The sequence below is a fragment of the Dermacentor albipictus genome, chromosome 4, assembly GCF_038994185.2.
Source record: "Dermacentor albipictus isolate Rhodes 1998 colony chromosome 4, USDA_Dalb.pri_finalv2, whole genome shotgun sequence".
Classification (NCBI taxonomy): domain Eukaryota; kingdom Metazoa; phylum Arthropoda; class Arachnida; order Ixodida; family Ixodidae; genus Dermacentor; species Dermacentor albipictus.
This window is the reverse complement of record NC_091824.1, coordinates 164786876-164808236: the sequence shown is the minus strand read 5'-3', so window position 1 is coordinate 164808236 and position 21361 is coordinate 164786876. Positions and strand designations below refer to the sequence as shown.

At 45.7% G+C, this 21361-nt stretch overlaps 2 protein-coding genes across 3 annotated transcripts in view; one reads left to right on the top strand and one right to left on the bottom strand.

The window, feature by feature from the left end:
• The window catches only part of LOC135899961 (acetylcholinesterase-like), a 478426-nt gene that overhangs the window by 437384 nt on the left and 19681 nt on the right, over positions 1 to 21361 (bottom strand). The window lies entirely within an intron of this gene.
• LOC135900008 (acetylcholinesterase-1-like) lies at positions 9194 to 21325 on the top strand. Its single transcript, XM_065429441.2, has 3 exons — positions 9194 to 10957; positions 17793 to 17942; positions 20416 to 21325. Exons 1-3 carry the CDS (start codon positions 9333 to 9335, stop codon positions 20612 to 20614), a joined length of 1974 nt encoding a protein of 657 aa, XP_065285513.1. The 5' UTR covers positions 9194 to 9332; the 3' UTR covers positions 20615 to 21325.

The following is a 21361-nucleotide window of genomic DNA, read 5'->3' as shown; positions in this document are numbered from 1 at the left end:
CACGGCATACCTGATGACGGTTAGTGTCTCCGTCAGGCGTGGACATGTTAACGAAACGGCCGCTGAGGTAGCTCACAATCCACAGGTAGAGCCGGCCGCCAATACCCAAGTCATCTAGGGCATCGAGAATGGCTTCATGAAGGATGTTGTCGTAGGCCCCTTTGATATCTAAGAAAACAGCGGCGACGAGTCGGCGTTGACGTTTTTCATGTTCCACTGTCGTAACGAGGTCAATGACGCTGTCAATTGAAGAACGACCCCGCCGAAAACCGGTCATCATGTTCGGATAGAGATCATTGCTTTCCAGAAACCATTCGAGCCTCGCCAGGACCATTCGTTCCATAACCTTGCCAACACAGCTGGCTAATGCAACTGGGCGGTATGAGGTAAGCTCATAAGGAGTCTTTCCAGGCTTCAAGAGAGCAACCAGGCGGCTTATCTTCCACTGCTGCGGAACAATACCGGAGACCCATGTGTCGTTGTAATAATTGAGCAGTGCAGTGCGACCAGCCCTGCCAAGCGAGGGAGTTGCCTGCAGAGAATGTTGACGCACCTGACGGGTTCTCTGTGGCTTTCGTAGCCACAACGGAGACGGCTAATTTGAATACAATCAACAGACAGCGGCTGTCCCAATTCTTCGACCAGCTGATTCCGGGACAAGTCCAAGAGGTGAGAATCAACGCTTGGAAGAATGTCCTTACGGTAGATGTGAAATCTCGGGCGTCCGTGGACAAACTGAAAGAAATTGGAGTGTTAGGCGGTATGCCGGTCCGCCCCTATCTCTCTCACGGAAAACGGACTTCCGCTGGAGTTATTACAGACGTAGACCCTGAAATAACAGACAGCGACCTGCGCACACTCATCAAATCTACGGCCAAGATAGTCGATATTCATCGTTTCGGCCGATCACAGTGTGTTAAAGTAGTTTTTGAAGCCGACTCTATCCCATCCCACGTCAAGGTGGGCTATGTGCGGCACCCTGTCCGTCTGTATGTTCCCAAGCCTGTTCAATGCCACAAATGCAACAGGATTGGCCATGTGAGTGCTGTTTGCAGAAACGAAATATCCTGCCGTCGATGCGGCGGATCGCACCAGCATGACACTTGCAAGACGGAGACAGTCAAGTGCACCAACTGCTTCGGCGCTCATGAGGCGACGGCTAAAGACTGTCCTAGGATGAAGAACGAGAGGCTTATCCTGAAGAAGATGGTAAAAGAACACTCAAGTCACCAAGAAGCGGCCGCGTCTATTCGTCGCCGCAAACGTCGTTCCCGACACCGACGCCCAGAGTCACACGTCACTAGTCTGTCTCAGCCGACGTCACAGCAACTCTCAGCTCCGTTGCCTCTACGTATTGAGCTGCAGAATGATAAGACGCCGCCTGCTGCAGCGCCACATATTACCACGGTGGTTCAGAAAGATGCGGGTACATTATCCACCTCCTCTGATGTGGAATGGCCTGCTCTGCCATCCAAAGTCGTCGAACCAACGCGTCCATCAATCCGTGCCGGTCCAGTGGACATTAAGGACAAGCCAGAAGACCAGCAGGTGAACGTTCTTCTGAAACAACTTTTACATTCCATGCGAACGCTGCTTTCAGGCCTCAATACGCCAACAGCAAGGGTTGTTGTTCAGTTTTTGGATGCAATTGAGCCGCTCTTGGCGGCATTGCAGTGATTCACTATGGCGCTACCACACAACCCCTCCTCTGTGTCGATGCACATACGTCGTAGTGTAGTGATGCAGTGGAATGCCCGAGGCCTGCGTAGTCGCCTAAGTGACTTCCGACAGCGCGTCCAGAAATACCGCTTCCCCGTGATTGTTATATGTGAGCCCAACATGCCTTCTGCTTTCCGCCTTTCTGGATATGTATTGCTGTGGTCTCGAGAAGCTGATGAAACCAGCAAGGTATTAGTGTGCATACGCCGAGATATTCCACACTACCGCCTTGTCCTCCAGCACCATAACACGAACCACTACATTTGCTTGACGTTAACGCTTAAAGGGCGGGTCTTCTCTATACTCGGCGGCTACATTCCACCCAGAGATCACATTGATTTCTCGTATCTGTCCTCAGCAATCCAGAGTTGCACAGCTCCCCATTAAGCCAAATTCTATGTTTGTTAACTGCGCAGCGAGACTGTGGTTAACTGTGGTAACTGTGCATTTTATGTTCATTCTCCTGCAAAAATGCGCTAGAAAATGTGACCCGCTTTGTGCCTGCGTTTTCTAGGTTAGCTGCCGAAACACATAAAATTTCGCCAAGTACACCGTCAATAGAGCTTTCCTCGAGTATGGAGCATGGTACGACGGGTGATGGTTGAAGTTTAAATTTAAATTATGTGGTTTTACGTGCCAAAACCACTTGCTTATTATGAAGCACGCCGTTGTGGAGGACTCCAGAAATGATGACCACCTGGGGTTCTTTAACGTGCACCTAAATTTAAGTACGCGGGAGTTTTCGCATTTCGCCTCCATCGAAATGCGGTTGCCGTGGCTGAGATTCGATCCCGCGACCTCGTGCTCAGCAGCCCAACGCCATAGCCACTGAGCAACCACGCCAGGTGTTGAAGTCTGCGTATCAAACATGAAAAAATAGACCCATCCGTTTTCCTCTTATATTGGCGCTGTTATAGCAGCACCTTAAGTCGACAAGCCTCTGCAACCGTCTATAGACTGAAGAATGCTTCTAAAGAGGACAAAATTTATTATTCGCCTCTCCGAATTAAACCACTAATTTGTAACTGCAACATTTTCCAAACTCCTCGTAATCATTGCAACAAAATTACATAAGCGGCAAATTACAGATGAAATTTCTCCACTTTAGGTGCCCTAACAACTGCAGTTTACAGAACTGAGATATCTGTTTTTAGTTTGGGGGTTACGAATTTATAACGTTCGTGCTTCTGTCCTATTCCAAGCGCCGAACTTTCACACACTAAATTATCAAAGTTCTCACTTACGTACCATTCCTACGTACTTAATATTACACAGAAACCCCCTTAAAAGCTTGCTCTACAGCTAGGATATGTCGCATATCCCATGACTAGACATTACTTATTACTCATTGCATTGTTTCTTTCTGGTCACACTGAATTTCCAGTACTTCTCCTTTATTCATCCCAAAGACCGACGCAGGTACTACACAAAAGGGAAGAGGAGGACAAAAATTCGGCAACAATATGGACAAATGTACATAAAAGCTGCCTAGAACAATACAGAAACAAGGACAAAAAAGAGAGCCCGAGAGATTGTGAGAACTACCCTATAAGATAGCCCTGAAAGTGACAATATAAAGAAAGGCTGGAAGGGCCTCTCAAGTGATTCTGCTATCCATGAGAAGGCTTGAGTGCAATCACCATGTGCATAGGTCGGCATAATATGTGAACACTTACTCATACTCCCTCACCAATATATTTTCGGGCTGCATGTTCACATTGATATTACTCATACTGGTCGGCACTCACTCAAGTTGCAGCCCACACATATCGCCGACGCTTACTTGCGTTCCCACTCGTTTTCATTCTCTTAACCGGCACTTACTGATGCCCATACTCGTGTCCACTCGCACTCACCAGCACTTACGTTCGTACTAAAGTCCACTCACACTCACGTGACAATCCCTCATGTTCATAATTACATTCATTCAAACTCTCTGTCATCGATTTTTGCTGATACACAAGTTAACCGGAACTTTTGCTTAAACTCAGGTCCACTCGCACTCACCGGCCCTCCTTCCCGTTCGTACCGACTACCAGCCACACCCTTCGTCACTCCCACACGCTTTATCCCACGTCAGGTAAATCAGTGTGAAGCGCGTATGGGAGCGTGCACCCATGAATGAATATGCTAACCTACGTCACATGACAAAGAAAACTACGATAAGAGCGTCACGTTGTGCACTATGGCACAAAAGTGAGAATAAGAACGGCAAGAAATGACTGATGGGCTGAATAATTAGAAAGAAAGAGAAACGATACGCGAAAGACAGGGAGCTTAACCTAAACATCCGCTTTGCTACCCTACCCTTGGGAAGGGATAAGAAGAGACAGAAAGATAAAAAACAGAGTGGAGATGTGAAGCGCAAGCACCGTAAGAGATCGAGAGCACCTGAATTGAATTACACAAGGAAAGGCATTACACAAAATATAAAAATATTATACAAAATATCAAAATAAATATAAGATACCCTGGTTGGGAACGGAAGCAGGTAAAGCTGACGTATAACAAGGCGCTCAAGAAACGGAAGAAGAGGAAGATAGAATAAAGAGATCACATTTGGAGATTAAGTCATCGCAATAAATTTCATTTCATCCTAACTTATTAAATTGATAACAGCTCCTTCACCACCTGATTCATGGTCGATCCCGCAGAGTGGGTTGCGCCATTTCTCTAGGAAACAAGAACAAGAAATGCTCGAAGTCTCCCACCTTTCGGAGACTTCTACATTTTTGCGCAGTCGGCTATGGCCTTGAACATGTGGGCGACGTTCTACGTGACACAACGAGAAGGCCAGTCAGTGATCACAGGCTACAAGCCGGAGGAGGGAGACATCGCTTGTCGACAAGACGAGCTGACCACCCCGGCTCTGTTCGATGTCATCGTCACTACAGTGGAAAACGTCATCGCTAAAGGTGCTGCAAAAATCAACGTGGAACTGAGTGAGCTCCCCTTTGGACGAGCCATGGTCTTCCGGCTAACTGCAACGCAACCATGCGCGCGCCTTCGTCTCCCGTTAATCTCTGAGATGCACTCGCCAAGCTTGCCGCAATACAAATGGAACAAACTCAGCAGCAGAAAGCTCTTATAACGGCTCTTGCAAATTATAGAAGAGTCGAATTACCGGTGGAACCTGAGTCATTCGACGGTATTTCGTCTAGTACCACTACATGGCCCGTGTGCTATGAGTACGCTTGCGAATGCAATAACCGGTACATTGATATTGATCGCGTGTTTCAGATGCGGAAGTACCTTGAAGGAAATGTGAAAAAAAAATGGTTCGACCTTGGCATTTCTCAGAACAAGAAGCAGCCGTTTAAAACACGGAGGGATAGCTTTCAGCAGGCATTTAGAGGAAACCCACTTGACTTGTGGGACAAGGCGATCGCCTATAACTAGAAAGGTGAGTGTCTTCTGAATTACTTTTTTGAAAAGCACCGTCTGTTACAAATAGCGGAACCCATGCTTTCCGGCTAATGGTGCCGCATGTCATGCTCGGAATGAGAAGGGAATGTTGGCAAACATGTCCAAATCAGGTGGCCTTCCACCGTAGATGACCTATAATTATTAAGATATGTCACCATCTCAGAACCATCACCTGTTGTCGAAACCACATGCCCGACAACAGGGCAGGGGATAGACAAATTGGTTATGAGTAATATGAGCGTTTTTTCATGAAGTGTTTTTTACGAAGGTCTGAGATGGAAGAAAGAAGAAGCTTCCATCCGAAACGTTATTCCTTACCATCCATGGAGGGATGACGACAGAAGGCGGGGAGGGTGATGAGATTTCCTGGTCAGGAACAGAAGCAGATGAGGGTGATGACGGATAACAAAGCGGTCAAGGAAGGAAAGAACAGGAAGTTGAAGAGGGAAAGATCAAATAGGTTGATTCAGCCGTCATACTAAATGCTCAGGCAAGGAAACACAATCTGTACAATGCTATTCACTGCGTGCTTGGAAGAAGTATTCAAGCTAATAAACTGGGAAGGCTTAGGAGTAAGGATCGACGACGAATATCTCGGCAACCTTCGGTTTGTAGATGACATTGTTCTGTTCAGCAACACTGGAGACGAGCTATAACAAATGATTTAGGACATTAACAGAGAGAGTGCAAGAGTGGGGTTGAAGATTAATATGCCGAAGACAAAGATAATGATCAATAGCCGGGCAAAGGAACAGAAGTTCAGAATCGCCACTGAGCCTTTTGTAGAGTCAGTGAAGGAGTACGTTTACCTAGGTTAATTAATCACAGGGAAGCCTGACCGCGAGAAGAAAATTCACAGAAGGATAAAAATGGATTGGACAGCATACGGCACACACCGTCAGCTTCTGACCGGCAGCTTACCATTATCATTGAAAAGGAAGGTGTAAAATCAGTGCATTTTAGCGGTTCTGACATTTGGGGCAGAAACTTGGAGGCTTACAAAAAAGCTTGAGAACAAGTTGAGGACCACGCAAACAGCGATGGAAAGAAGAATGCTAGGCACAATGTTAAGAGACAGAAAAAGAGTCGTTTGGATCCGGGAGCAACCGGGTATAGCATATATTCAAATTGACATTAAGAGAAAAAAAATTGAGCTGGGCAGGTCATGTAATGCGCAGGTTAGATAACCGGTGGACGATTAGGGTTACAGAATGGGTGCCAAAAGAAGGGAAGTGCTGTCGAGGACGGCAGAAGGCTAGGTTACGCGTATTAGGATATACGCGGGCGCCAGTTGGAATCGGCTGGCGCAGGACAGGGGTAATTGGAGATCGCAGGGAGAGCCCTTCGTCCTGCATTGACATAAATGATGATGATGGTAGTGATGATGATGGTGGTGGTGGTGGTGCTGGTGCTGGTGGTGATGATAAATTTTCGAAGGCTCGCCGCTTTTGAGGACTTCTACATTAAATTATGGGCTTTCTCGTACCAAAACCACGATCTGACTATGAGGTACGCCGTAATGGGGGACTTCGAAAATTTGGACCACATGGGGTTCTTTAACGTGCCCCTAAATCTAAGTGCACGGTTGTTTTCGCTTCGCATTTCGTCTACAACGAAATGCGGGTGGCGCGGTCGGGATTCAATCCCGAGACCTCGGGCTTAGCAGCCTAACACCAAAGCCACTAAATAACCATGGTTGGATCAATATATCAAAGAGAGTCCTGTAATACAAGGGAAGTGGTGCTAAATGCTGCCCAAATAATAGCACAAGACACAGGAAAACACTCCTACTTCCAAAACATAATACGCGCTTAATTTCTGTGTCCTAATACTGTAGCATCTAGGTTCCCACGAGACGCTATATTTACACAATATACCTAATTCATTACATCCAAGTTTGTAAATTTTTAAATGCTAGCGAGTGATCTTTCTATAACTATGAGCAGTCATAGTTATTCTGTTTAAAGAAGGAAAAACAGTAGCCTAAATTCTACTGTCTCGCTTCCGTAAGCTATTCGGCAGCAGAAAACAAGCAGCCATGAGCGCGGCAGCAAATTGACGCAGCAAATTGACGCAACGCTATACGCAGTATAGAAGACATGCCTTTCTGCAGAAGAATCGCTGTGATTATAGGCAATGATGCATCTAATGATGCGTCTAATGATGCCTGAGGGTTAGGCCGTCCGGAGTCGTGGAAAATCATAGATGTCGGAAAAGCTTCTATAAACAGCCCAAGGGTGCTTCGGCAGAAAGCACAGTAGATTTTCCTCAATAAATTGTGGCATGTTGATCATGGCCTTAAAAATCAAATCTGTATCTGAGGCATAAATATTACTGACGTAAAAATACAGAAAGAAAAAAGAAGCAGACGTGCTCGACATTGCCAACCTTTAAGCCCAAACAGTTGTATGAACAACCTTTAATGACCGCAATTAAACCACGCGCTTCAACCCTTTGCCCGCGTATGGTCTATGACGTGGCCCTCTATCCCTGCTAGCTTTGAACTTTATTTCACGCTTCCTTTGCTCAGTACACAGGGGGAAAAGGTGTGTAACACCTTCAAATGTTGCAATAAGAAAATTACTGCAAGGACTCCGATATAGCCCCACACAGATTAAACTTCGCAGTCACATCAGCCATAAGGTGAGAACGGCTGTAGGTTGCGAAAACTTGTTTAACTTCTGTAAGAACGTCTACGACAGACGCTAGCTTTCATTAACGTCACTATCATTGAGTATCCGGCTAATTTCAACACCATCACTTCATATTCCAATTCCTTAAGAGAGACTCACTTGAGTACGGATTCCTATCTTGAGTAAACAGTGGGCCGTCGACCCGAAGCTTCCGTGTTCTCGTATCGCAAGGTTAACCCACTCCATCTTTTAAACACCCCTATTGCATGCTTCTCAACGAATCTATGATATCAGCCAAGGTATTAGGAGCTTTCCTATCACTTCCACGGACAGCTCTAAAAATTCGACCTATCTATTATATATGTATAATATAGTACTATCGAAAAAGCCAACAAACAATGACCCCAAGGACAGCATAGATAAAAGCAGTTGTAGTTCTTAACAGAATTAAAGAAATGATAAATGAAGGAAAAGGTAAGTGGATGAAGAAACAACTGGCCGCAGGTAGGATACGTGCCCATGTATGTCCTCGCGTTGCGCGTGCGATGCTCTTACCAATTGAGCTACCGCGGCACCGTTTTCCTTCCCATCCACTTTCTGGGGCATTCATGTGCTACTACTGGAACTAACCTTAGGTGTGTTATGATATGACTGATAAAATGAGGCCCCTCGGTTTCCTTTCTTCTCGTTCATATATGTATTCTTTTTTTTGTATTTGGGTGAAGGTAAGGTATGGTTTACAGTTGTTCTTGCGTGAACAGCTGGCAGTATGTCTTGTTTGCATAACTACTTCTTATTTCACACAGCACATGCTGTAGTCTTGGTCATATCGCAGTGCACAAACTCCTATATCCAGATCCAGGATCATGTTTTGTCCTTTATTTGAACACATATCTACAAAAACGAGAATGGTGACAAAATTTAAGAGCAGACACTTGAATACGCTGCAACATATTCGATTCGTTCGAGTGCTGCATTTTCCGCGAACTGTGTTCTCCTCTATAAACTCAGACGTTCATCACCTACAGTGCTTCCGGACAGTGTGCGCTGCTACTTATGCGTTTCTTCACATTTTTAACTAGCGAAATCAGGAACACGTTCGACGGGATGTATTACTCATGCAGACCACGCATATTGCATTATTTCTCCCGCCGGGTTAGGATGAACTCGCGGAAGGCGCAATAAAACAAACGCTCACTGACGTCAACGGGGTATTTTATCTTTCTCCCTTTACGCACCTGCGTCAACGTTCCCCGATGAGTCAGCTTAGTAGCGCGCGCCTGTGCAAATCAACTTCTATGATGCTGTTCTTATACTTTCGTCGCCTATAATCGAGTTCTAGCTTGTTTCCTTCTCGATTGTGACAGAATAATTGAGGAAAAAATAGGGGTACAGGCGCCACGCGGTGGCATCGCCGGATATCTTCGCGGGGGGAAAGCTGCCGGCCCGCCGACTCCAACCTTGGCGACCGTCACAAGTCAGTTGCCTTGCACACATGACGAGCCGAAGAAGCGATTCGCCTTAGAGTGCGCGTGATTTTTCCTGTTGCCTGCGATGGAGTCGTGGCAGCCACTTCGTAGACAGCACCGACGGCAGCGAAGCGTAGCCTCTCTGCTAGTGTCGTGCGTTGCAGTGCTTTGCCTTTCGTGCCTCGATGGCGGCCGCGCCGATGAGTCCCAGCCTCCCCTGGTGCGGATCGAAAACGGACTAATCTCTGGCAAGCGGATCACAGTGGTGGGCAAGCAGGTGGACGCGTTCCTCGGCATACCGTACGCCGTGCCTCCGATAGGCAATCTCCGCTTCGAGAAGCCGCAGCCAGCTGACGCTTGGGACGGCACGCTGCAGGCCGTCAACAAGCCGCCTCCGTGCCGTCAGCTGGACATGCCGTTCCTCGCAGGTAAACGCCTACACTATTCCAATACCAGCACCGAAGACTGTCTGTACGTGAACGTGTGGAGGCCATCGTCAAGCTGCCCCCGGTCCGAGTCGTGCGGGGCCAAACTAGCCGTAATCGTGTTCATACACGGCGGAGCGTTGCAGTGGGGAGACTCGGGTTTGTTCCTCAACGACCCGTCAGTGTTCGTCGCTGAATCGAATGTGGTCTTCGTCACGTTTAATTATCGGGTTAGCATGTTCGGGTTCCTCTCCGCCAAGAACCCGGACCTTCCTGGTAACATGGGCATGTGGGATCAGATTCTTCTATTGAAGTGGGTTCAGAAGAACATCGGGAAATTCGGCGGTGACCCCGCGATGGTGACGTTAAAGGGTCAGAGCGCTGGCGCAATCACAGCCGGCCTGCTCGCTACGTCGCAACAAAGTAAGGGCCTCTTCAACAGAATCGTTATGGAGAGCAGTACACCACTGTCGCTGTTTCTCACCATGAGCTTTAACGTGGTTGGTCAATTTGTCAACGTTGCCAATGCGCATGGTTGCATCGACAACTCGAAAGACTGGAGAGAGGAAACTCCTACCATCGTCAACTGCCTCAGGAAGGTCGAGAGTGACGTCATCATCGCCAAACTGAAGGAGGAGACCACCTTCAAGCAGGTGTTCCCGATGGTACACGGTGACCAATTTTTTCCCAATGACCCCTTGGATCCCGAAACATACGCGGACCTGCACGTAAAAGAGATTCTGCTCGGAACGACGACGGATGAAGGCACGGTATTCCTCAACAGTATACGCGACGTTGCGCCTCAATTTGAAGACTACATCTCGGGTAACTACCGCCTTGCCATGACACTAGCACTGAAGACCATGTTCAACATTCCGCTATCTCACGCTCGAGATATTACGATTGCCTACTTTGGCGATCAGAGCGTAGAGCACAACAAAAAATCCGTCATCGATATCTTCTGTGAACTGTTCGCTGACGCCACAATTTACTGCCCGACACTGATGTTCGCGGACGTGGCGACGCAGCGAGGGGTGAAGGCATATCGTTACATATTCGCCCACAAAGCTTCGGACAGCTACTGGCCCGAATGGATGGGCGTCACGCACGGGGACGACTTACCTTACACAATGGGCGCTTTGCTACTACCCAAGGACGAGAACCTGTTTACTCCTCCGGTAGGGCAAGAACTTCGTGACCTGATTCTCAAAAAGACTCACACTCCTGCCGAGGAAGAGTTCGTGAAGCAGATAATCGCAAGTTGGGCGGCGTTTGCCAAACACGGGTGCGTACAGGATGGGGTATAACTGCCTCTGTCCAAAGCCTCTCCATGGCTTCATTGCCACATTAATGGTAAATACATATAAGCTAGTTCAGTTATCGCAGCCCCTATACCGGATGTTTAACATGCTGACGCAAAACCTTTTAAGTTAAGCTACGATACAATATATCTATCATCCTATGTAGCACTGGTATCTTTTTTTTTCTTTTTCTAGGTTTTCGGCAGCATCATCTACAGAAGAGCAACATAATGACATGTGTCAGCTATTAGAGTAGCTCACCGTTAGCAGAGAGCTCGTTTCATAATTTTGTTTCTGAAGCTTATTCAAAAACCCACAAAACAAATTATGTGATTAACCGGGGCTGCGCAAGTAAGAGAAGAATAACATATGTAGTACAACTACTGCTGTTCGAAAAGCGGGAATCTAATAAAGAAGAAATCGTTAACGCAAACATTAACCTTCCTCTTATAAAAGCTGAGATGTTTGCTTCATGCCATGAGGATAAGTATAATACTTTCTTCTTCTCGCTAGATGCAATTTCTACATGAGGTCACTATCTTTAGTGATGTTCAGTCGTTCTTTCAGTTTTTAACCCTTTGTTTATGCTCTTGCTGCTGAAATGTTCACATTGTGCTTTTTTATTCGCTTTTTATGCTCGCATGTCAATTATAAGGTTGAACTGCATGATGTGTTGCTTGGCACATTTGCGAGTTAGCACCCGTTCTCTTTACTTCTTTGTCCTCGTCTTGTGTTGCGCTAAAATACTCAGAATTTAATGTTCCTTGTTCACTTCTTAGGCCAAACTCGTTTATTCTTAGCTGCAGAGTTAATCCTCATCGCGCTCGCTCCAGCAAAGCCATTTTCTCATTACAACGATTTACGCTCATGTCGCCAAGGCAAAACAGCAGACGCAATTACACCACTCTCATTCTAAAACGCACCTTGTAATTAAAACTCGATTTCTGAAAGGAAGCTGCGTCTCACTAAGGTGTCGCCTGCCTCGTAATTTATAGAGTACGCTGCTTTTAAAAATAATTAATTTCGTAGCATTGTGCAGGTGGGGACCGTGTCCTGGAATTAAGTTTGCTTTTCTGTCAATGAATTCTGAAACGCTTTTGAGCGTGCGCCCACCTCAAGTTGATAATGTTCTTGTTCTGCGACATCCTTCCACCACACGAATTAAGAAGAAGGAGCAGCAAGACAGCTAAAGAACGTAAAAACAGGAACAGCTAATTTAGTTTTTGAGAATGTAGCCGTTTCATGTCTGTATATATACCCAGGGGCGCTTCGCATTATCCAGACAGGCATTTCCCGCTAGCAGCTAAGGGCTAACGTGCTTAGACTACGTAATGCGCGAGAGAAGGTGGCAAGAATACAAGAGTAGTGGTTGGAGTAGACCAATATTTCTGCACAGCTAACCATATAAAAAACAAGAATCACTTACATGCTCACGTCAGGAAAATTCGCGCAGCATTTGGAGATGCTTTTTTTTTTCTTTTTTTATTGACATGATGTAATAGCAGAGGCTGGCGCCTTAAAGAGACTGGCAACCACTTTTTATGGTACCCCCCTTTTTTTTAATGCAATGGAAAGCTCACCGGCCATAGCGCCTAATCTTGAAGTAGTAACGCGGAGAACGCCCTGGAATATTTTTTATCAGAATTTTTCGGTCTGCAGTAGGGGTGAAGTTGTTCACTGGAAGCATGGTGAAAACTATGATAGGTGAGCGCGATAGCGATTAGAGGCCGGCACTAGTTGGAGGCAGACGACAAGTGCGGCCGTAGGTGCGAGAAAGTATTTTATCGCACCTGTGTTTATCGAGTCAATGTTCCTCCGATTCACGTTTTCCAAAGTGTTAAAGTATTTCTGCTATAATAGCTACGTATTTTTGCAGTTTCCTGTCCGACTATTTTGGTATTTGACTACTCGAAACGAAACCAAGCGCATCGGAAACTAAACGACGCTTTATACGCGTGATACGCGGTTCGTTTTGCTGCAGCCAAGCATGCGCTTCTGATTTCCGATGTCATCTCTCGAAAACCTGAGCGAGCTGGAACAAAGGATTTTAGCTGGCGTGCGTGCTCAGAATTTAGATCCTTACGAAGTAGCACCCGAGCGCCAGTAGCACCCGAGCACCCGAGCGACGAATCCGACTTGCACGAAAGGCCACCATCCCCGCAACAAGCAGCGCGCCTGGAGAATGCCGATTGGTAAAGGCTCACTTACACTAGATCGACCCGACGCCAATTTCGGTTTGCCGACTGTCGGCGACAGCGTTTTTTCCTTCGTTTCGGTGCCTCTGTCATACTGTGCCGACGCCGACAATCTGCCGACGGTCGGCGGAGAGCTCGGCGTCGGTACAGTGCGACAGAGGCAGCGACACAAAGGTGAAAAACGTACCCACTTACGGCACAATTCGTCGATGGCATCTTGTATCACCGGGAGATCACTAAACTCTGCGTGCTTGCAAACTCGCGCTGTACTCGCGCGCTTACAACAGCATGTGCGCCGCCATGCGTATCGGACGACGCGAGCGCCGCTCGTTACCGTGAACTTTCTTTACTTCGTAATACACATAGAATAACCAAGTTTCTAATCGTACACTAACTGCAATTTTAAGCAATAATTGTACTGTACTTAATGAAAGTCAACTTACGTTCAGTAATATTTTGACTACATTTCGAAGTATCATGATTTCACCACCAGGCCTCGCAACTTACTGGTTTTTCCGACTTTCTTTGCCAATTTAAAATTATATTTCCTACTTAAATCCCGAACAGCGTGCTGGATTCTATCACAAAATCATGGTCATTTCATTTCCATCAACGTCACAAAACACATTCTGGTAAGTTGTCAGTCCCTTTAAGATGGCACCAGCTACTCCCCTTCGCTTGGTAAAGAAAAAATTTTCCTACAAAATATGTCAAAAAACGTTGCACACAGTCAGACAGCATGAGCACAAAGTTCTGTATATGTTTCCAGGAACCCACAAACGATAAACTTACTCAACTAACGTAGCAAAATGTCCGTATACACAAAGATGCGTTCTAATTGCAGTTTCGCTCATTGTTCTGTCTTCTCCTTCCTGAAGAGTAGGCAGCCTTTATGTCCCTTCCCGTGGCCGTTGCCAGCCTGCTCCTTGCTTGCTCTTTCCTGTCATGTGTATATGTTTCGAAAGAAACAATAATAATAACTCAATGTTCAAGGAGGATGTACGTGTGCCGGAATGTCTAGAGCTAAGTCTAGTTGTTACACTCTTATTACAGTTTGTTTGTTATACTTCTTTAATATAAGCACGCTACTAATCTCCGCAGACAAACGTCTCGCACGTGCACGTAAACAACTTATTTTAATGCGACAGCATCATGGGCAGACTGCACACACTTTGTAGGTATCCGCTGGACGAAAAATGTGGTCCGTTCCCGAAGGCAACGCTGCCTAAATGTGGGCCGATGCCGAAGTAAGCGCCATCTATCAGCGTTTCAACGCTGTAGCGGTCACGGCGAAAGACTGCAAGGAAATGGCACATGACACGAGCACCGGGAGTTTCAACTGAGAGCGACTTTGGCTCGTGAGAAGCATGCGCACGACCACGGCCTAACGGGCTGCTTCGCAGAAACCGAGACGTTCGGTCTCACCATCGGTCACGCACTTATGTGTAGAATTATAAGTGGACTTCAGCCATTCTGAAGGTATCTAAGAAAAAACTTCAAGTGTGTTAATCGAACGTGAGAGCGTCGCAGTGTGCACGAAATCTCAAGTTTGTAAGACACACGAACTGCACAAAACGTCATTTTCGTAAATAATGGCGGGCAAGGCCGCCCGTAATGCCCGCACGTGCAGATGGGGAGATTTCAGATCCTACAAGTATCTCATGCTCAGAGATTTAGGGGCGCCAAGTTCTGGCACCATTTCTCTTTTTTTCTTATTACAAATATTTGTTTATTGGCACTTAACATGTTCTAATGGAGCTCGTGCTGATATTCTGGGGAAGCCATCTATAGATATGGCATTATGGCAAGACTGGGTAAGAAGGGAAGGAAAATTATCGAGTATGGACAGCAACAGGGCCATCAACGGGAATACATGCACTGAGCATTAAGGCGACAGCGAGCGATGGCATGAGTGAGAGAGCGCCTACAGGCGAAGACGAAGACCAGTAATTTGCCTAGCCGACCCTAATTGTATGTCACAAACAATTTTGCGTAGCAAAAATTTCAGTCCTTCTGTAGTAACACATGTAAAATAGTGTGAATGCGTTCCTAAGCGCAGTATTACGAATTCATACGATGTATGCATAAAAGGTGGGATGGGCGAATATTCGGAGTTTTTAATATGAAATAATGCTGCATACTAAATATTCTTATTCGAAAAGGAACTATTCGGTATCGAATAGTCGAAGTTAACCAATTATTTTGCAACAGTCAAATATTAAGTTCCGGTTTTTTATATCTGTCTGCTAAACAAGGTATCGCAAATTATCGCATGTGAGACAATGAGAAATCCTTTCGAAACAATGCAGAAACAAAATGGCTAATGCAAGCTTTATTTTCGGTTTCGTGGTGGAAGCATACATGACGGCTTGTGCTTTTGAAGACAAGCTCTTCTTTGGCGACTTCACACGGATTTGGCGTACGTGAGACCTGGGTATCTGTCTGGCCTCTTGGTCAAAAAAACCTCCCTTTCGCGCCTCCAGATTATGGCACCAGGCGTCAAAATGTACATCTCGACAAGGCATGCACCAAGAATTAGCCACAGATGAAGTAATGTTGACGATACGGGCGTAATTAACGGCAATATAGTAAAAAGGTAACCGCACTGCGCCATAGAGGGCACCACCTTCGGTATCGGCGCTTGGTACCTTCTCGTAAAAAAGACAGCCTGTCAACCAAATCCAACGCGCGAGAAGCCCAACGTCGACGTAGAGGTGCGGATAACAGCAATTGGAACACGGGAGCTGTAGCCTAACAGCATTCCAACGACCTTTAGCAGCAAGAGGGCTTTGGGATGTAGTTCGTCCACAGCTCCCGCGTTCAAATTACCTTTGTGCAGACCAGTAGATGCGCGTAAGAAAACGAATAAATGAATTCGACATGAATAAAAGAAATAGCGAGTTCGGAAAAAGAAATGTGAGGTCTGACTACAGAAAAACAAAAAATGCAAAAGTATGCCACTATGCAAAATTACACCTTCTATAACGACGATGATGTGGTATTACATTACCTTTAATGGTGCAATATTCCAAGTACCATTCAACACCGCTTACCTCGGTGTCATTGTGTAGACCAAAGAAGCCAGTACGCGATCATGCACGTGTAGTGTGAGCAGAGAGCACCGTTACTGCGTCACGCATAATGCACTGGTCGGAGCCAAATTCAGCCTCTCGCTCGACGTTCAGCACACGTCAAATAGCAATACGCTCCCCTTTCTGTTATCCTACAGATTTTCCCTTCTAATTTCTGTCTTAACATTATCCCTGTCTTTTCATCTCCTGCACCTTTTTTTCTCTCTTTATCGACTACAATCTCGCCCTTAGATGCACCCCATTTGGCATTTACGTTACTGGCATGCGTGCAGGTCGTAATGCATCACTGAATATTGCCATTCTCGTTACATTTATCAACACGTTATTAACTATTTTACGATGTGTATTCATAACCACCGCTAGATTACCATGGAAGTCTGAATTCTCCCCACTCCTTGCTCGTTGATCCTTCCATACTCATTGTAGAAAATGACTCCAGACTACAAACTTCAACCAGTGGGTTGTATAGTATAGTTTGTATATTTCCACTGAGAAGACTCCGGGTACAATTGTACGCATTGCCATGATAATATGAGGACATTAAAGGAATATGTACTAAAATTTCAGCCAGTCATTAATGATCGTGAAACGTAACGCAGTATTCTTAATTAAGCAGCAGATATTTTTTTTATGTCTTCAAATTGGCATTTTGTCGTTCTAGTGAGGGGTTGTGACCACGTGCAAGAGGTGTCGTACACCTTCGTGCTCTCACAATAGGACCTAAGCGAAAGAAATAGTAAGCGTGGTGTTTCAAGCTTGGTTTTGTGTTCCGTTCTGTGTTTGCCTCAACTATATAAGGCTACATTGCATTTACCTTGAGACCCCTGGGAACTTCTAAGCGAGTGCCGAAATCTTCATGAAATTAGAATTTTCAAAGGTTTCCCCTTTTTCCTACTTTAAAGTTATTGCTATTCCTTGGAATGAATTCTACTTACTAGCGCTCTGTGTATAGGAAACCATGGCTGCTTTATTTACCGGTGAGTGAACAGCGGCAGACTGCTTTCACCACAAAAGGCAAGTGCTAGTATTTGTGGCAATGTCTCGCACAGTATCGCAGCAGATGATTTTAAAGAGGAAAATAAAGCGTAGTTGGTTACCGTGAATAATAGTATGGAGTGACAGGAAATCCGCCGATATAAAGCGGACGACGTTTGCTGGGGCAACTTAATAGTGCTGACAGGGGTTATTGTTTATGGCGTGCAAAATCAGGGATGACGATGGTCCACAATAAACAAGAGTATATTTTTACAGAGCAGAAGGCCGTAGCAAACAGTCATTCCTCGGCGGATAAATCTATCGGCGACCTCGCGCCGGCCGCTCGCGATGTGAGCCCCGCGCACGCTTCGCTATTGAGGCAATGGCCGGTCCCTACAGAAGCCGCCATTCTCTTCATGCTCGTCGACGTCGATGCTGCTACATGCTCAACCACGAATTTATTTCGAGTGTTAATCGAGATTGTGACCTCCGGGCAACTGTCCTCCCTCTCTTTTTGATAATGTTCGCTCTCTCTTTGTATCTCTCCTCTATGCCAGAACGCCTGCGATGGTGACGCCTGGAGACAAGTGGCCGGTGCACACGGCAGGCAATTCGCTACTCGTAAGCCTCAAACCGAGCAGCTTCAACGTGACAGCGGAGCAGCACAGATCACGCTGCAACCTCTGGAAACCATTGCTGTTGCGCAAGTAAGTCAAACGATCGGATTTACGTGGAAATATTTCTATAATTTGTTAGCAATTATTGTCTCACACACACAGACACACACGCACACGCACACACACACGCACACGCACATACACACGCACACACGCACGCACACACGCACGCACACACGCACGCACACACGCACGCACGCACACACACGCACACGCATACACACACGCGCGCGCACATACACGCGCGCGCACATACACACAGACAAAGTTGAGGAATAGTTGGGCACAGGCGGATGAATAAGCAATGTAGACTAACTAGCAAAACTCTGCTGGGAGATTGACAACATGTAAGTCGGATATTTATGCAAGATGAAAGGAACACTGCTTTTTATAATGTAAAAATATTGGGGATTATTTGGCAACGCAAACTAATGACCTTAAGGGCCGAAAATTGATGCAGCAGAAAAGTAAAAATAACTAAAGCTTGGCGTCATTATATACAACTTTCTTTCAAAGCGAATTCAAAAAAGATCCATTCATTCTTCCATTCTTACAATTTTCGTAAACTGAATTGAAAGCATAAGGTTTAAAGGGGCGGCAAAAGATTTTAAAAAGCGCTGTCCGCACTACTTAAGCAAGACATCAACTGCAGGATGTGATTACGCTAAAGGCTTCATGCATGAATAGTGGCACATATAGACAATAGAAGGAGTGCCAGTACCATTGGTTGCTTCGTAACAACTTTATTTATAGACTTGCAGAGCTTTACCGTAAGCCCAATCTTATTTAGGTAATGGCAATGTCAACCTGTGGGAGGTTGCTGCTGTCGCAGTAAGTAACTGAAGAGCCACAAAAATCTGTTTTTTTACCACAAAGAGGGGTAGTTCTCGAGCCACTCGGGACAATTTTCTTGGGGCGGCATGAACTGCACAGACTCCTCTAGAATAACTTAGCGGGTGGCTGACGTCATGATCGTTGAAATCGGAACACAGCAGCTGTGAGCGGACGTGTGCTGCGTGCCAACCGGTTGCGGCGGTAATTTCCTAAGCAATGTGCCTAGAATAATAAGTTCACTTTACTCACGCCTTGCACCACGGATCGAACGGTGTCCACTGTACAAACGTTAAGCTGGGAGTCGTGCGTGCTAACCGCTTCGCTATCACGCAGCTTAAGCGTTTGGTTGTTTCAGCAGAGTTCGCGGACTCCGATATCTATGCGAAGTCTGCACATGTACCTCTGTCGCAACAGCTGCCGCTACTCTATGGCAGCATAGATAGCTTGCGCTGTCCATCCGATGTAAAATGACCGTTACTGATGCTCGACGCAAGGGATGAAAGAGAAAGTTGCTCATCGAAAGATGAACACAGCCGATGCAGAACGTCAACGTGCGGCGAATATCGGTGAATATAACTTGGTTACCAACAAGATGGTGGCCGTTGACAGATTGGTAGAAGGGTTCAAAGATAATTCAGCAGCAAAGAACCGGCAAACAGGACTTTGAGATGTCTGTTATCTGTTATCTCGACGATAGGGAGATGCCTCTTCAATTTTGTGATAGTTTTGTTTGTTCATTTTGCAAAGTAAAGCGACCGCCTATCGTTCTTCGTTCGACTGTGCAAACGCCTGTGGCTGTGAAAACCATCGATATGGCTAATAAATCGCGCGCGCTCTGTTTTTGTGCTTCAAGTGCTTAGAAAACTGTGTAAGATTTGCGCTTTTTTTTCTTTCTTTTACGTGAATTGTGTACTCAAGTGTTGGAAAATGTGTACTACTTTAATTTCATGTGTGCTCTCCTGAAAGTCTGCCACTGCCATTTTGCTGCCAATGTGCGGGTGGTACGGCCTAGTAAGGCAAATGTTTGAAGTGTTTGCTTTTAGCCGTGTCCCCTAAAACAATCTGTGCATTTTCTTAAACAAGTCAAGAAAGAAAGAAAGAAAGAAAGAAAGAAAGAAAGAAAGAAAGAAAGAAAGGAAGAAAGAAAGAAAGAAAGAAAGAAAGAAAGAAAGAAAGAAAGAAAGAAAGAAAGAAAGAAAGAAAGAAAGAAAGAAAGAAGATATGGCTAAGCATACGATTTCCGTCACCTATAGTTTTGTATAGTTACCTTAGCTTTAACTGCTAATGTAAAGGGATTACCTCTGGTTTTAGTAAAGTGATAAAGTTATTGAATTAAGTACCCAAACGCATTATTGCTGCAAGTTCTTTATTTTACTTCACTCTATGTTATTTATTGTTCTGCTTTTTGCTGGGTCGCAAGACACATACTTTTGCAAACTGACGTCTTTCCAGTGACTCTATCAAACATGTCACCAGTTCATTGCCCTGCGATCTACAAATAAGCTATCACATGACATGTCATTACTCTCACAAGGGCGAGTGACGAGCGCTGGTAACCTTTATCTTGCCAGAATCGAGATGGGAATCAATCAATGCACACGCAATCACACGTCCTGTAAATACAAGAAGTGTTTCACAATTTCTTTTCGTTTTCTTCTTTTTAACTAAGGTCCGCATCGCATAGTTCGTCCGACCCGGCATCCCAGAAAACCACTACCGGAAAACCCAGTGTCAAGACATCAAAGGGGAAGTTCTCACCCGACAAAACGAACTCGGTCTTGAAGAAACCACCGTCATCGAGTACCGTAAATGTTCAATCAAGCCTCATCACTGTTGCGCTAGCTTGTCTTACGATTTACCAGTGGTGATAAAGAAGTGTTTCGCGAACGTATCTTTCTGCTTGCATTGCCTTCTCCGCGGGGCAACAAGGGAGGCAATGTCAGCTCTGAAAGGCAAGGCCATGATACTCAGGGCAACGTCCACAACGTCATGAACGGCCAACAGCTCAAGCAATCACAGCGGTATCTAACTTGAGCTACTGCATATGGCTCTGCAAGTTGGGAGACATATACAGGAACTCAATGTCAATCATGCAAGCAGCGCCACCTCCCGCACTCATATTTTCTTAATTGCGCTGTTTACAGTGAAAACATCGGCTTCTAAAAATGATGTCACTGCTATGGTTACTGAGGCTTTGCCTATCGGAGGCCTTGTTGAGGAATTCTATCAAACATAAAATCGAGTCACAAAGTGAACCTGTATTCCTGCAAGCAGGTAGAATCAGATTTGCATGATGCCGCCCCACTCGCGACCCTCTTCCTAGACATGCAGCCACTGCCTACGTTACGCTACCGTTAATTGGCTAAGTGTAATCTCCTCGAAAACAGCGAGAAATGCGACACGAGAGGGGTTGTATTGGTTCTTAATTGTGTCTTTACGTAACTGGTTTGAAGTTGTACAGTGTTTTCCTATGAGTATGAAGTTAATAAAAACGTACAACCCGCTTATAGTGATTTTGTCTTAGAAGGCATGATCCTAAGTTATAAAGATGACTGCTGACCGCACGTACCCGGGGGAATAATTGCTGTTCACCTCAATATATTTTTTGTTACTTC

Coding starts and splice junctions, on each gene's coding strand:
- LOC135900008 (XM_065429441.2), top strand. CDS start 9,333: ATGGAGTCGTGGCAGCCACTTCGTAGACAGCACCGACGGCAGCGAAGC. Junction 10,958..17,792: donor GCGGCGTTTGCCAAACACGG/GTGCGTACAGGA, acceptor CCTCTATGCCAG/AACGCCTGCGATGGTGACGC. Junction 17,943..20,415: donor AAACCATTGCTGTTGCGCAA/GTAAGTCAAACG, acceptor TTTTTAACTAAG/GTCCGCATCGCATAGTTCGT.